At 38.5% G+C, this 13,752-nt stretch overlaps 1 protein-coding gene across 2 annotated transcripts in view; it reads left to right on the top strand.

The window, feature by feature from the left end:
- The window catches only part of PHKA1 (phosphorylase kinase regulatory subunit alpha 1), a 397,078-nt gene that overhangs the window by 265,146 nt on the left and 118,180 nt on the right, over positions 1 to 13,752 (top strand). For both annotated transcript variants that reach the window (XM_053580169.1, XM_053580168.1), the window contains one exon: positions 11,902 to 12,058. In XM_053580169.1, coding sequence (XP_053436144.1) covers positions 11,902 to 12,058 — 157 coding nt within the window. The remainder of the gene's footprint in view (positions 1 to 11,901; positions 12,059 to 13,752) is intronic.

The raw sequence follows: 13,752 nt of genomic DNA, 5'->3' as shown, positions 1-13,752 counted from the left end.
CTTTATCCACTCACTCTGATGTTCTTTCTTCTCTGTGGTATAATCTATTTTTGATACTTTCTACTGCTTCTTTACATTTTCTGATTGTCTCCTTAATTTCTTTGAGCTCATCAATATGTTTTCTATATTCTACATATCTCTCATCTGACTTTTGGTTCTGTCTTTTTGTATTTTTCTCATATATTCCCTTTATTGTCTTAATCATCCCTATTTTAAATTCCCTTTCTGACAGATCCATTAATTCTTTATAGGATGAGTCTTCCATAAAAGCTGCCTGTGGTCTTTTGGAAATGGTTGCTCTATCTTGGTTCATCATGGTGCTGATTTTTTACTTTGGTTTCTCCTCAGGTGTGCTTTCTTCTTGTTCACATCCCTGTGCACCTTTTTCCTTCTCAATTCTTCCTTTGCTTCAAGTTACCTTGCCTCAGAGTTTAGGTGAGGAAGAGGCTTCTAGGTATAGTGTCAGAACACAGATTAGTGTTGGAGAGAGGAAGGAGAAGCAAGAGGAAAGAAAAAAGAGGAAAATAAGAAGTAAGGAGTGATAGAAATGAAAAAGAAAGAAGAAACAAAAGAAAAGGGGGAAAGGGGGTATAACAGAAGATAACTAAATAGGAGATTAGAAAATTAGGAAGGAGAGATGAGAGTGATAGAAGAAATGTCATTGTTTATCATGGTGCTAAGGCCATACCTAAACCAGGCAGTCCTTACCAGCCTGAACGCAGCCAAAATCCTCCTCTACCAAAATTAGGAACAGAATAGAAAGAGCAGACACAAAAAACACGAAGGAAAACTTGAGTACTGATGAAAGAAAGAAAGAAAGAAAAATAGAAAAGTTCAGTGGCATCAGTTTCTACTACTTTCTTCCTGGGGCCAACCATAGAACTTTCTCCTGGTCACCCTGAGCCTAACTACTGCTGCTGTCTACATGCCAGACAACAGCTGTGTTACACTCGCCCTAAACAAAGAAAGGATGGGAATAGAAGGTAAAAAAATAAACAAAAAATTGTGAAAAGTTGAAAAAAGAAGAAATATTAATATAAGAATAGACAAAGAAAATTAAATGTACTGTTTATTCAAATAAACTACAGGTAGGGAAGAGGAATAAAAAAAGGAAGAAGAAAAACAACAAACCAAGAAGAAATAGAAAAGGGGGAGGGGAATATCTTAGCTGATGCAGAACCACATTATGTGGAAGAGAAGAAAAGAGTAGAAGAGTCTCTGTCAAGTAAGAGAATGCCGAGGAATGAAATAGGGAGAGAGGATAAATCAAGCTAAAACACTGCAATCAAAATAAATACAGAAGCCCTTGCTCTTGTTGAATATGACAATTGAATTTAGGACAAGAACCAACCAAACAACTTAGCAAAAAACAAAACACATTGAAATAAGATTTAAAAAAAAAAATTCTCAAATAGCCTGATGTAAGCAATCTCAGCAACCAATAGAGAAAAGATAAAAGATAAAAACTTAAAAGCACCTGCGATCACCGGCTGCCCGGACCACCAGAAGGGCTGCGCTATGACCCGTGATCGGCACGTGCCCAGATCCCGGTAAAAGCTGCACCATGACCCACACTTGGCTCCTGGTGGACCTCTGGAAGAACTGCGATGTGACCCATGACCCGCCATCGGCACCCAACTGGACCTCTGGAAGAGCTGTGCCGCAACCCATGATCGGCATCCGCCCAGACCCCGGTAAGAGCTGCACCGCAACCCACAACCCGCAATTGGCACCCGCCGGACATCTAGAAGAGCTGCGTCGTGACCCATGACCAGCGAACCACAATTGGCACCGGCCCGGACCTCTGTAAGAGCTGCGCTGCAACCCACAATCAGCACCGGCCCAGATCTCGTTAAGAGCTGCACTGTGACCCATGACTGGTGCTTGCCTGGACTTCCGTACGAGTGGGGCCGTGACCCATGATTGGCACCTGCCCGGACCACAGTAAGACCTGTGGCGTGACCCACAACATGTGCCCACCGGGCCTCCACATGCCCTGAACAGGACTTCGGGAGCCGGCAACACCTCATCCTCCCTCCAGTACCCTCCCTGCCTCCACACCGGCCCGCTCATCTAGGCAGGGACTCTGTTAACTGCATGCCCTCTGGAGTCCTCCCTCCCTCTGCGTGGAGCCCTTCTCCTCATCAGAGACTGCTGGAGCCATGGGCCCTCTGCCAAAGTCACTGGACAAAAGGCACTCCCAGAACCGTGTGCACACGCACACACACCCTTGCCCTGTTGCTAAATTCGGTTGTGTCACACTCCGGAGCTGCTCCCACAACCAGAATTCCCTGGCTGCAGCAGCCCCAGAGGAGCTACACAGGTTCACTCCCTACAAAGATCCAGGACAATAGAGTGATCCCACTGGAGTCTAATCTTGGAGAGACACCTCCCCAACTCTGAGGATGGCCAGAGGCAACAGTGAACAACAATTGTGAGGTGAAATAAATGGAAATACTCTGGCAATATGAATAATCAGAGTAGACAAACTCCCCCAAGGAACAATGGGGCAGACACAGCAAAGATCCCATACACAAACAAATAGCTGAGATGTCAGAAATAAAATTCAGAATCTGGATAGCAAAGAAGATTGAATTAGAATTCCAAGCAGTAACCCAAAAGATATCTCAAGAATTCAACAAATTCAAAGACCAAATGACCAAAGATTTTGACACATTAAGACAAGGAGTTGCAGCCCTCAAAGATCTGAGAAACACAGTAGAATCCCTCAGTAACAGAATGAAGCAAGCAGAAGAAAGGATTTCTGACATTGAAGACACAGCTTTCGAACGCTCCCAAACTCTCAAAGAGGAAGAGAAATGGAGGGCAAAAACAGATCACTCTCTCAGAGAGCTTGGGGATAATTTTAAGAATACCAATATTTATCTTATATGGATCCCTGAAAGTGATGAAGTGGCTTCACAAGGCACAGAGTCTCTTCTCCATGAGATTCTGAAGGAGAACTTTCCAGACATGCCAAGAGATTCTGAAATTCAGATAGCAGACAGTTTCAGAACTCCAGCATGACTCAACCCAAAAAAGACAGAACCCAGACAGATCATAATCAACTTCACTAAAGTTAATATGAAGGAGAAAATTCTGAAAGCAGTCAGACGAAAGAAAACCATCACCTACAAGGGCAAGAGTATTAGAATAATGCAGATCTCTCTGCTGAAACCTTTCAAGCTAGAAGAAGATGATCATCAACTTTTAATCTCCTAAAACAAAATAACTTTCAACCCAGGATCTTATAACCAGCTAAACTGGGTTTCATTTATGCTGGAGAAATTAAATACTTTAATGACATTCACATGTTGAATAAATTTGCCACAATGAAACCAGCTCTCCAGGATATTCTCAGACCTATCCTCCATAAAGACCAGCATAATCCTCCACCACAAAAGTAAACCCACCCAGAAAATTTTTTATCAAATTCCAACTTCCCCAGTGGAAAAGAATTAAAAATATACACCGGACTCTCGAACGACTTATCAATATTCTCAATTAATGTGAATGGTTGAAATTGTCCTCTAAATAGGCACAGGCTGGCTGACTGGACACAAAAACTCAAGCCAGATATCTGCTGTATACAAGAATCTCACCTTATATTAAAAGACAAATATAGACTGAAGGTGAAAGGATGGTCATCTGTACCCCAGGCATATGGAAAGCAGGAAAAAGCAGGCATTGCAATCCTATTTGCAGATGCAATAAGCTTTAAACCAACCAAAATAAGGAAAGATAAAGATGGACAATTCACATTTATTAAGGGTAATATTCAATATCATGATATTTCAATTATTAATATTTATGCACCCAACCAGAATGTACCTCAATTTATAAGAGAAACTCTAACAGACATGAGCAACTTCATTTCCTCCAGTTCCATAGTAGTTGGAGACTTTAACACCCCTTTAGCAGTGCTGGATAGATCCTCCAAAAAGAACCTAAGCAAAAATTTTTAGATTTAAATTTAACCATTCAACATCTGGGCTTAACAGACATCTACAGAACATTTCATCCCAACAAAACTGAATACACATTCTTCTCATCAGCCCATGGAACATACTCCAAAATTGATCACATCCTAGGCCACAAATCTAACCTCAGCAAATTAAAAAAAAAAATAGAAATTATTCCTGGCATCTTCACAGACCATGATGGAATAAAAGTTAAACTCAATAACAACAGGAATCTGCATACCCATACAAAAACATGGAAGCTAATTAATCTTATGCTGAAGGATAGATGGGTTATAGATGAGATTAAGAAGGAAATCACCAAATTCTTGGAACAAAACAACAATGAAGACATGAACTATTAGAACCTCTGGGATACTTCAAATGCAGTCCTAAGAGGGAAATTTTTAGCACTGCAAGCCTTCATCAGGAAAACAGAAAGAGAAGAAGTTAATAACTTAATGGGACATCTCAAGCAACTGGAGAAGGAAGAATATTCCAACCCCTAACCTAGCCGAAGAAAAGAAATAACTAAAATCAGAGCAGAATTAGATGAAATTGAAAACAAAAGGATTATATAACAGATCAATAAATTCAAAAGTTGTTTTTTTTTTAAGATCAATAAAATAAATAAACGTTTGGCCAACCTAACCAGGGAAAAAAGAGTAAAATCTCTAATTTCATCAATCAGAAATGGTAATGATGAAATAACAACAGACCCCTCAGAAATTCAAAAAATCCTTAATGAATACTACGAGAAACTCTACTCTCACAAATATGAAAATCTGAAAGAACTCGACCAATACCTGGAAGCACGCCACCTACTAAGACTTAGCCAGAACGAAGTGGAAATGTTGAACAGGCCTATATCAAGTTCTGAAATAGCGTCAACTATACAAAATCTCCCTAAAAAGAAAAGCCCAGGACCAGATGGCTTTACGTCATAATTCTACCAAACATTTAAAGAAGAACTAGTACCTATACTATTAAACCTCTTCCAAAATATAGAAAAAGAAGGAATATTACCCAGCACATTCTACGAAGCAAACATCACCTTGATCCCCAAACCAGGGAAAGACCCAACAAGAAAAGAAAATTATAGACCAATATCACTAATGAATATAGATGCTAAAATACTCAATAAGATCCTAACAAACAGAATCCAACAACACATCAAAAAAATTATACATCATGACCAAGTCGGATTTATCCCAGGGTCTCAAGGCTGGTTCAATATACGTAAATCTATAAATGTAATTCAACACATTAACAAACTTAAAAATAAAGACCATATGATTCTTTCAATTGAGGCAGAAAAAGCTTTTGATAATATCCAGCATCCCTTCATGACCAGAGCACTTAAGAAAATTGGTATAGAAGGGACATTTCTTAAAATAATAGAGGCCATCTACAGCAAACCCACAGCAAATATCGTATTGAATGGAGTTAAATTGGAATCATTTCCACTTAGATCAGGAACCAGGCAAGGTTGACCATTGTCTCCATTGCTCTTTAACATTGTAGTGGAAATTTTAGCCATTGCAATTAGGGAAGAAAAGGCGATCAAAGGTATCCACATACGGTCAGAAGAGATCAAACTTTCACTCTTCGCAGATGATATGATCATATATCTGGAAAACACTAGGGATTCTACTACAAAACTTTTAGAAATAATCAAGGAATATAGCAATGTCTCAGGCTACAAAATCAACACTCATAAATCTGTAGCCTTTATATATACCAACAATAACCAAGCCGAACAAACAGTCAAGGACTCTATTCCTTTCACAGTATGCCAAAGAAGATGAAATATTTGGGAGTATACCTAACAAAGGGCGTGAAAGATCTCTACAAAGAGAACTATGAAACTCTAAGAAAAGAAATAGCCGAAGATGTTAACAGATGGAAAAACATACAATGCTCATGGCTGGGAAGAATAAACATTGTTAAAATGTCCATACTGCCCAAAGCAATATATAATTTTAATGCAATTCCTATTAAAGCTGCATTGTCATACTTTAAAGATCTTGAAAAAATAATACTTCGTTTTATATGGAATCAGAAAAAAACTCCAATAGCCAAAACATTACTGAGCAATAAAAACAAAGCAGGAGGAATCATGCTACCAGACCTGAGACTGTACTATAAATCCATAATGATCAAAACAGCATGGTACTGGCACAAAAGCAGAGAAGTAGATGTCTGGAACAGAATAGAGAACCAAGAGATGGATCCAGGTACTTACCGTTATTTGATCTTTGACAAGCCAATTAAAAACATTCAGTGGGGAAAAGATTCCCTATTTAACAAATGGTTCTGGGTAAACTGGCTGGCAACCTGTAGAAGATTGAAACTGGACCCACACCTTTCACCATTAACTAAGATAGACTCTCACTGGATAAAATATTTAAACTTAAGACATGAAACTGTAAAAATACTTGAAGAAAGTGCAGGGAAATCTCTTGCAGGATACGGCCTGGGTGAATATTTTATGAGGAGGACTCCCCAGGCAATTGAAGCAGTATCACAAATAAACTACTGGGACCTATCAAACTAGAAAGCTTCTGCACAGCCAAGAACATAGTGAGTAAAGCAAGCAGACAGCCCTCAGAATGGGAGAAAATATTTGCTGGTTACACCTCTGATAAAGGACTAATAACCAGAATCCACAGAGAACTCAAATTTATTAGCAAGTTTCTTGAACACGTGACCCCATTTCAGGGTGGGCAGGGGAGTTAAAGAGAAACTTCTCTAAAGAAGACCGACGCAAAAATCTACAAACACATGAAAAAAAGCTCATCATCCTTAATCATCAGAGAAATGCAAATCAAAACTACTCTGAGATATCACCTAACCCCAGTAAGAGTAGCCCACATAACAAAATCCCAAAACCAGAAATGTTGGTGTGGATGTGGATGAAAGGGCATAATTCTACACTGCTGGTGGGAATGCCCACTAATACGTTCCTTCTGGAAGGATGTTTGAAGAATACTTAGAGACCTAAAAATAGACCTGCCATTTGATCTTATATTTCTTTTACTAGGTTTATACCCGGAAGACCAAAAGTCACAATATAACAAAGACATCTGTACCAGAATGTTTATTGGAGCCCAATTCATAATTGCGAAGTCATGGAAGAAGCCCAAGTGCCCATCGACCCACGAATGGACTAGCAAATTGTGGTACATGTATACCTTGGAATACTATACAGCCTTAAAGAAAGATGGAGACTTTACCTCTTTCATGTTTACATGGATGGAGCTGGAACATATTCTTCTTAGCAAAGTATCTCAGGAATGGAAGAAAAAGTATCCAATGTACTCAGCCCTACTATGAAGCTAAATAATAGCTTTCACATGAAGGCTATAACCCAACTATAGCACAAGACTATGGGGAAAGGGCAAAGGAAGGGGAAGGGAGGGGGAGGTTTTGGTGGAGGGAGGGTAATCGGTGGGGCCACATCTATGGTGCATCTTAGAATGGGTACAGGCGATTGCACTAATGTACACAGCTATGATTTAACAATAAAAAAAGAAGGAAAAAAATAAAAATAAATAAAAAATAAAAGCGAAAAAAACAAAAAAAATAATAATACTTTGTTTTGTATGCAAACAGAAAAAAACCTCGAATAGCCAAAACATTACTCAGAAATAAAAGCAAAGCAGGAGGAATCACGCTACCAGACCTGAGACTGTACTATAAATCGTTAGTGATCAAAACAGAATGGTACTGACACAAAAACAGAGAAGTAGATGTTTGGAACAGAATAGAGAACCAAGAGATGAATCCAGCTACTTACCGTTATTTGATCTTTGACAAGCCAATTTAAAACTTTCAGTGGGGAAAAGATTCCCTATTTAACAAATGGTGCTGTGTGAACTGGCTGGTGATTTGTAAAAGGCTGAAACTGGACCCACACCTTTCACCATTAACTAAGATAAACTCTCACTGGATAAAAGATTTAAACTTAAGACATGAAACTATAAAAATACTTGAAGAAAGTGCAGGGAAAACTTTTGAAGGAATCGGCCTGGGTGAATATTTTATGAGGAGGACTCACCAGGCAATTGATGCAGTATCAAATACGTTACTGGGACCTGATCAAACTAAAAAGCTTTTGCACAGCCAAGAACACAGTAAGTAAAGCAAGCAGACAGCCCTCAGAATGGGAGAAAATATTTGCAGGTTATACCTTTGATAAAGGTTTAAAAACCAGAATCCACAGAGAACTCAAATGTATTAGCAAGAAAAGAACAAATGATCCTATCTCAGGGTGGGCAAACGACTTGAAGAGAAGCTTCTTTAAAGAAGACAGACACAGGATCTACAAACACATGAAAAAAAGCTCATCATCCTTAATCATCAGAGAAATGCAAATCAAAAGTACTTTGAGATATCACCTAACCCCAGTAAGAGTAGCCCACATAACAAAATCCCAAAACCAGAGAGGTTGGGCTGGATGTGGACAAAAGGGCACACTTCTACACTGCTGGTGGGAATGCACACTAATACGTTCCTTTTGGAAGAATGTTTGTAGAATACTTAGAGATCTAAAAATAGACCTGCCATTCGATCCTATAATTCTTTTACTGGGTATATACCCAGAAGACCAAAAATCACAATATAACAAAGACATCTGTACCAGAATGTTTATTGCAGCCCAATTAATAATTGCTAAATCATGGAAGAATCCCAAGTGCCCATTGACCCTCGACTGGACTAGCAAATTGTGGTACATGTATACCATGGAATTTTATGCATCCTTAAAGAAAGATGGAGACTTTACCTCTTTCATGTTTACATGGATGGAGCTGGAACATATTCTTCTTAGCAAAGTATCTCAAGAATTGAAGAAAAGGTATCCAATGTACTCAGCCCTACTAAGAAGCTAATTGATAGTTTTCATATGAAGGCTGTAACCCAACTGTAGCACAAGAACATGGGGAAAGGGCCAAGGGAGGGGAAGGGAGGGTGAGGTTAAGGTGGATGGAGGGTAATGGGTGGGGTCACACCTACTGTGCATCTTAGAATGGGTAAAGGTGAAACTTACTAAATGCAGAATACAAATGTCTACATACAATAACTGAGAAAATGCCATGAAGGCTACATCAAACAGTTTGATGAGAGTATTTCAGTTTGTCTATGAAACCACCACATTGTACCCCTTGATTGCAGTAATGTACACAGCTATGATTTAACAATAAAAAAATAAAATAACTTAAGTTAAAAATAAAAATATAAAACAACAACAACAAATTTTATTTATTTATATATGTAAACATATATATGATGTAGGGATCTGACTTTATTAGTTTTTTATGTTACAGTATACTTGCTGGACACCAGGTGGTGCAGTGAATTTGTGGGACGAACAACACAGCTGTTAACCTCTCTCTGGTTCCCAGGCTTAGACCTGTTTCCCAACTAAATTGTTCCTGGTGATCGCCATTAACCTGCTCAGCACTCAGACCCCACTGATCTGGGATTCCACAGCTCTCAAAAAATCCTCAAATGCAGGTCTCACAGATTCCCCCTACAACAGGTTCCTGTGGAGTATGAGAGTCCCTGGGCCTGTCGCAAGTGTAGGACCACTACTCACAGGTAGAACTCAGACTGCTGTGCCTTAGGCCCCCAGCAAGAGGCCCACCCTCAGCCTTCTAGCAACCTGTATGAAAATGTTGGCCCCCTGTCCCAAACTTTGCCAGTATGGATGTCGCTCCTGCCACCAAACCATGGCAGGACCATTCCAGACAGCATCCCAATCTGGCCGCCAAATTCCACTCTGGAGTGCACACCTCTCTGATCTTTCCACTGAACCCCTAGATTCCCCCAATAACGGAAAACTGCAAATGGCTTCCTCTGGGACCTCCATGAGGAGGCTGGCCACTGCCATCACCACCACCAGGATGGGCCTGCAGAGTGGGTCTCTGCAGCTCTGGCTTGCACTCCATCTCCAGCAGTCCATCACCTCATTGCACACCCCAAACTACCACTCCACACCAATATTCCACACTGGACAGGAGCTAGCCCTCTTCCTCTCCCCTGCCATTCCAAGAGAGCTCCCCGTACTGCTTTTCATCCATCAACACCAAATACTTCCATCCCTCCAACTGGAGGCAACCACTAATCTACTTTCTGTTTCTATAGATTTGCTTATGTGGGACATTTTAAATAAATGAAGTTCTGCAATATACAGTCCTTTGTGACAGGCTTCTTTCATTTAGCATAATATTTTCAAGGTTCATCCGTATTATAGCATGTATCAGTACTTCATTTTTTTCAGTGACAAATATTATTGCTTATATGGCTATACCATATTTTATTTATTATTACATTTGAGTTGTTTTCACTTTTTGGCCTTTGTGAATAATACTGATGTAAACATTCATATACAAGTTAATATAGACATATGTTCTTATTCCTCTTGGATATATAACTATGAGTAGAAATGCTGAGTCATAAGGTAACTCTAAGTATTTTGTGTAAGAAGTTCCGGGCTTTTTTCCAATATTTTTATTATTAATATAAATTTCCAAATAACCCTCCAGAGGGACTGTCCCAATTTTCAGTCCAACCCATAACATGTTATTAACCATTTCTGTTTTCCCTAAGCCTCATCAGTGTTACCAAATTTGGGGACTTTTGACAACCTGGTAAATTAAAAATGTTATCTTGATATAGTGCTTACTTAAATATTTCATATCATGAGTGACGATGCATATATACATATATATGTGTGTGTGTGTGTATTTTAAGTGCCTTTTCTTATGTTTAAAGCTCATCAGTATTTGTTTTGCTAAGTTTTCTTTTGTTGTTTTCTATTTTCTTATTTATTTGTTGGACTTTTCTCTATATAAGGAAAATAGGCTTATGAGTTGCAAGTATTTTCCCGGTATGTAATTTGTCCTTTACTTACAATGTTTTTTGCAATGTGAATATTTTTTGTTGTTTATGTGTACAAATATATCAGCCTTTTATGGCTTCTGGTGTATGTTTCATAATTTAAAATCTTGCCTTGAAACTTATAAAATAGTTCTCCCATATCTTTCCTAGTATCATTACATTTAGAACTTTAGCACATTCGGAATTATGGTATACAGTGTGAGTCATGGATTCAACTTTTTTTCCAGATGGCTACTTGATTATCTTAACATCATTTGATTAATAATATACATATATCATATATTAAATTCCCAATTTCATATAACTTTATATATCTTTATGGCTTTTCATAGTTAACGTGTGGTATAATTTCTGCAACACTATTTCACATATATGTAATCTTTTAAAAATAAATATGCAGGATTTTCTTTCTTTCTTCTTTCTTTCTTTTTTTTTTTTTTGAAACAGAGCTTCAAGCTGTCACCCTGGGTAGAGGGCAGTGGCATCACAGCTCACAGCAACCTCCAACTCCTGGACTCAAGTGAATCTCCTACCTCCACCTTCCAAATAGCTGGGACTACAGGCACCCTCCACAACATCCGGCTATACTTTAGTTGCAGCCGTTGTTGTTTGGTGGCCGGGCTGGATCCAAACCCACCAGCTCAGGTGTATGTGGCTGGCGCCCTAGCTGCTTGAGCCACAGGCGCTGAGCCAGGCCTTTATTTCTTAATTAGTTCATAAAGAATAGCATATTTTCTAAACTTTCAGTAAATTAAATCTTTGTCTTTAATGTAAGCTATATTGAAGCCCATGAAGAGGGTAAAATAATACGTTTTGTCAAAGTACAACTGAAATTAAGACTTATTCTTTTCTAGGCATTTGGTTTTCAAGGCTGACTGTTAACCATAGTTTTACAAAGACTGTTAGTAAATCACATTGGATTCTTAACCAGGGAGATCTGTGAAAAACAAGTATATCCATTATACCACATAACACTAAAACAAAAGATTGTTGATGGTGGCTTTACTTGTAACTAATGTAGTCTTGTCTAAAATTCCAGAGGACCTGACTGGGACACTGATTTATATGATGAAGGGGATGCTACAGTCAGAGTGCTTCTTACTGAACTATATGGCAAAGTTGGAGAAATTCATCACTGGGGGCTCATCCGATACATCTCTGGGATCCTAAGGAAGAAAGTAGAAGCACTGGATGAGGTACTATACATTTTACTTGAATTTTTGTCAAACCTAAATGGGGATGCTTTTAAAAATTGGTTTCTATAATTGTTCATTAAAGCATTTAGGTTGTTGTCTTTACTATAATCATTTGGGTTGTTGTCTTTATTATATAAAGTTCCTGATATTCAGTTGGCTTTTTGTTTGTGATGACAAATATACATTTATAAACCATAAGAATTATAGGCTTATTAGAGGTATTATAAACTATAAGAATTCTAGATTTTAAGAATGAATTTACACTAGGCTAAAAGTTCCTATATCCCAGAAAGGGGAATGATTGTAAGAATGCAAATATGCACAACTATTATGGAAAAAAATATGGAAGTTCCTCAAGAAATTAAAAATAAAAATAAAACTTTAAAAAATGGCAAAAAAAAAAGAAATTAAAAATAGAACTACCATATGATTCCACTACTGGATATATACCCAAAAGAAAGAAAATCAGCATATGGAAGAATTATCTGCACTCCCATTTACTGTAGTACTATTCATAATAGCCAAGATATGGAATCAACCTAAGTGTCCATCAGTGGATGAATGGATAAAGAAAACATAGTACATATACACAATGAAATTCTATTCAACCATAGAAAAGAATGAAATCATGTCACTTGCAACCACATGGATGAAAGTGGAGGATACTATTGTAATTGAAATAAGCCAGGCACATAAAGACAAATGTCACATGTTTTCACTAATATGTGGAAGCTAGAAAAAGTTGATTTCATGGAGGTAGAGAGCAGAATGGTAGATAGTAAATGCTGGGAAGGGTATGGAGGACAGAAAATAAAGAGAAGTTGGTTAATGGGTATAAAGCATAGCTAGATAAAAGGAATAAGATTGTGTTTAGTGGTGCAATAGGGCAATTAGAGTTAACAATAATTTATTGTATATTTCAAAATGACTAGAAGAGTAGATTTGGAATGTTCCCAACACGAAGAAGTGATAAATATTTGAGGTGATGGATATCTCATTTACCTAGACTTGATCATTACTCATTGTGTACTTGTATCAAAATATCACATTTACTCCATAAAATGAACAACTATATGTATTCAAAGAAGTTAAAAATTAAAAGATTTTTTGGCTAGGCACAGTGGCTCACACCTGTAATCCTAGCACTGTGGGAGGCCCAGGTGGATGGATTGCCTGAGTTCAAGACCAGCCTAAGCCACAGCGAGAAATCATCTCTAAAAAATAGCCGTGCATTTTGTCAGGTGCCTGCAGTCCCAGATACTTGGGGGCTAAGGCAAGAGAATCTCTTAAGTCCAAGAGTTTGAGGTTGCTATGAGTTGTGATGTCACAGAACTCTACCAAGGGGAGCAGTGAGACTCTGTCGTAAAAAAAAAAAAAAAAAAATTAAAGGCTCGGCACACATAGCACAGTGGTTATGGCACCCGCCACATGCACCGAGGTTGGCAGTTTCAAACCCAGTCAGGACCAACTAAATAACAATGACAACTGCAACAAAAAAATAGCCGGGCATTGTGGTGGGCACCTGTAGTCCCAGGTACTTGGGAAGCTGAGACAAGCGAATTGCTTAAGCCTAAGAGTTGGAGGTTGCTATGAGCTGTGACCCCACAGCACTCTACTGAGGGTGACATAGTAAGACTCTGTCTCAAAAAAATAAATAAAAGATTTTTTAGACCAGGCACAGTGGCTCATGCCTG

Source organism: Nycticebus coucang, chromosome X (genome assembly GCF_027406575.1).
Source record: "Nycticebus coucang isolate mNycCou1 chromosome X, mNycCou1.pri, whole genome shotgun sequence".
NCBI lineage: Eukaryota > Metazoa > Chordata > Mammalia > Primates > Lorisidae > Nycticebus > Nycticebus coucang.
This window is presented reverse-complemented; position numbering and strand designations above follow the sequence as displayed.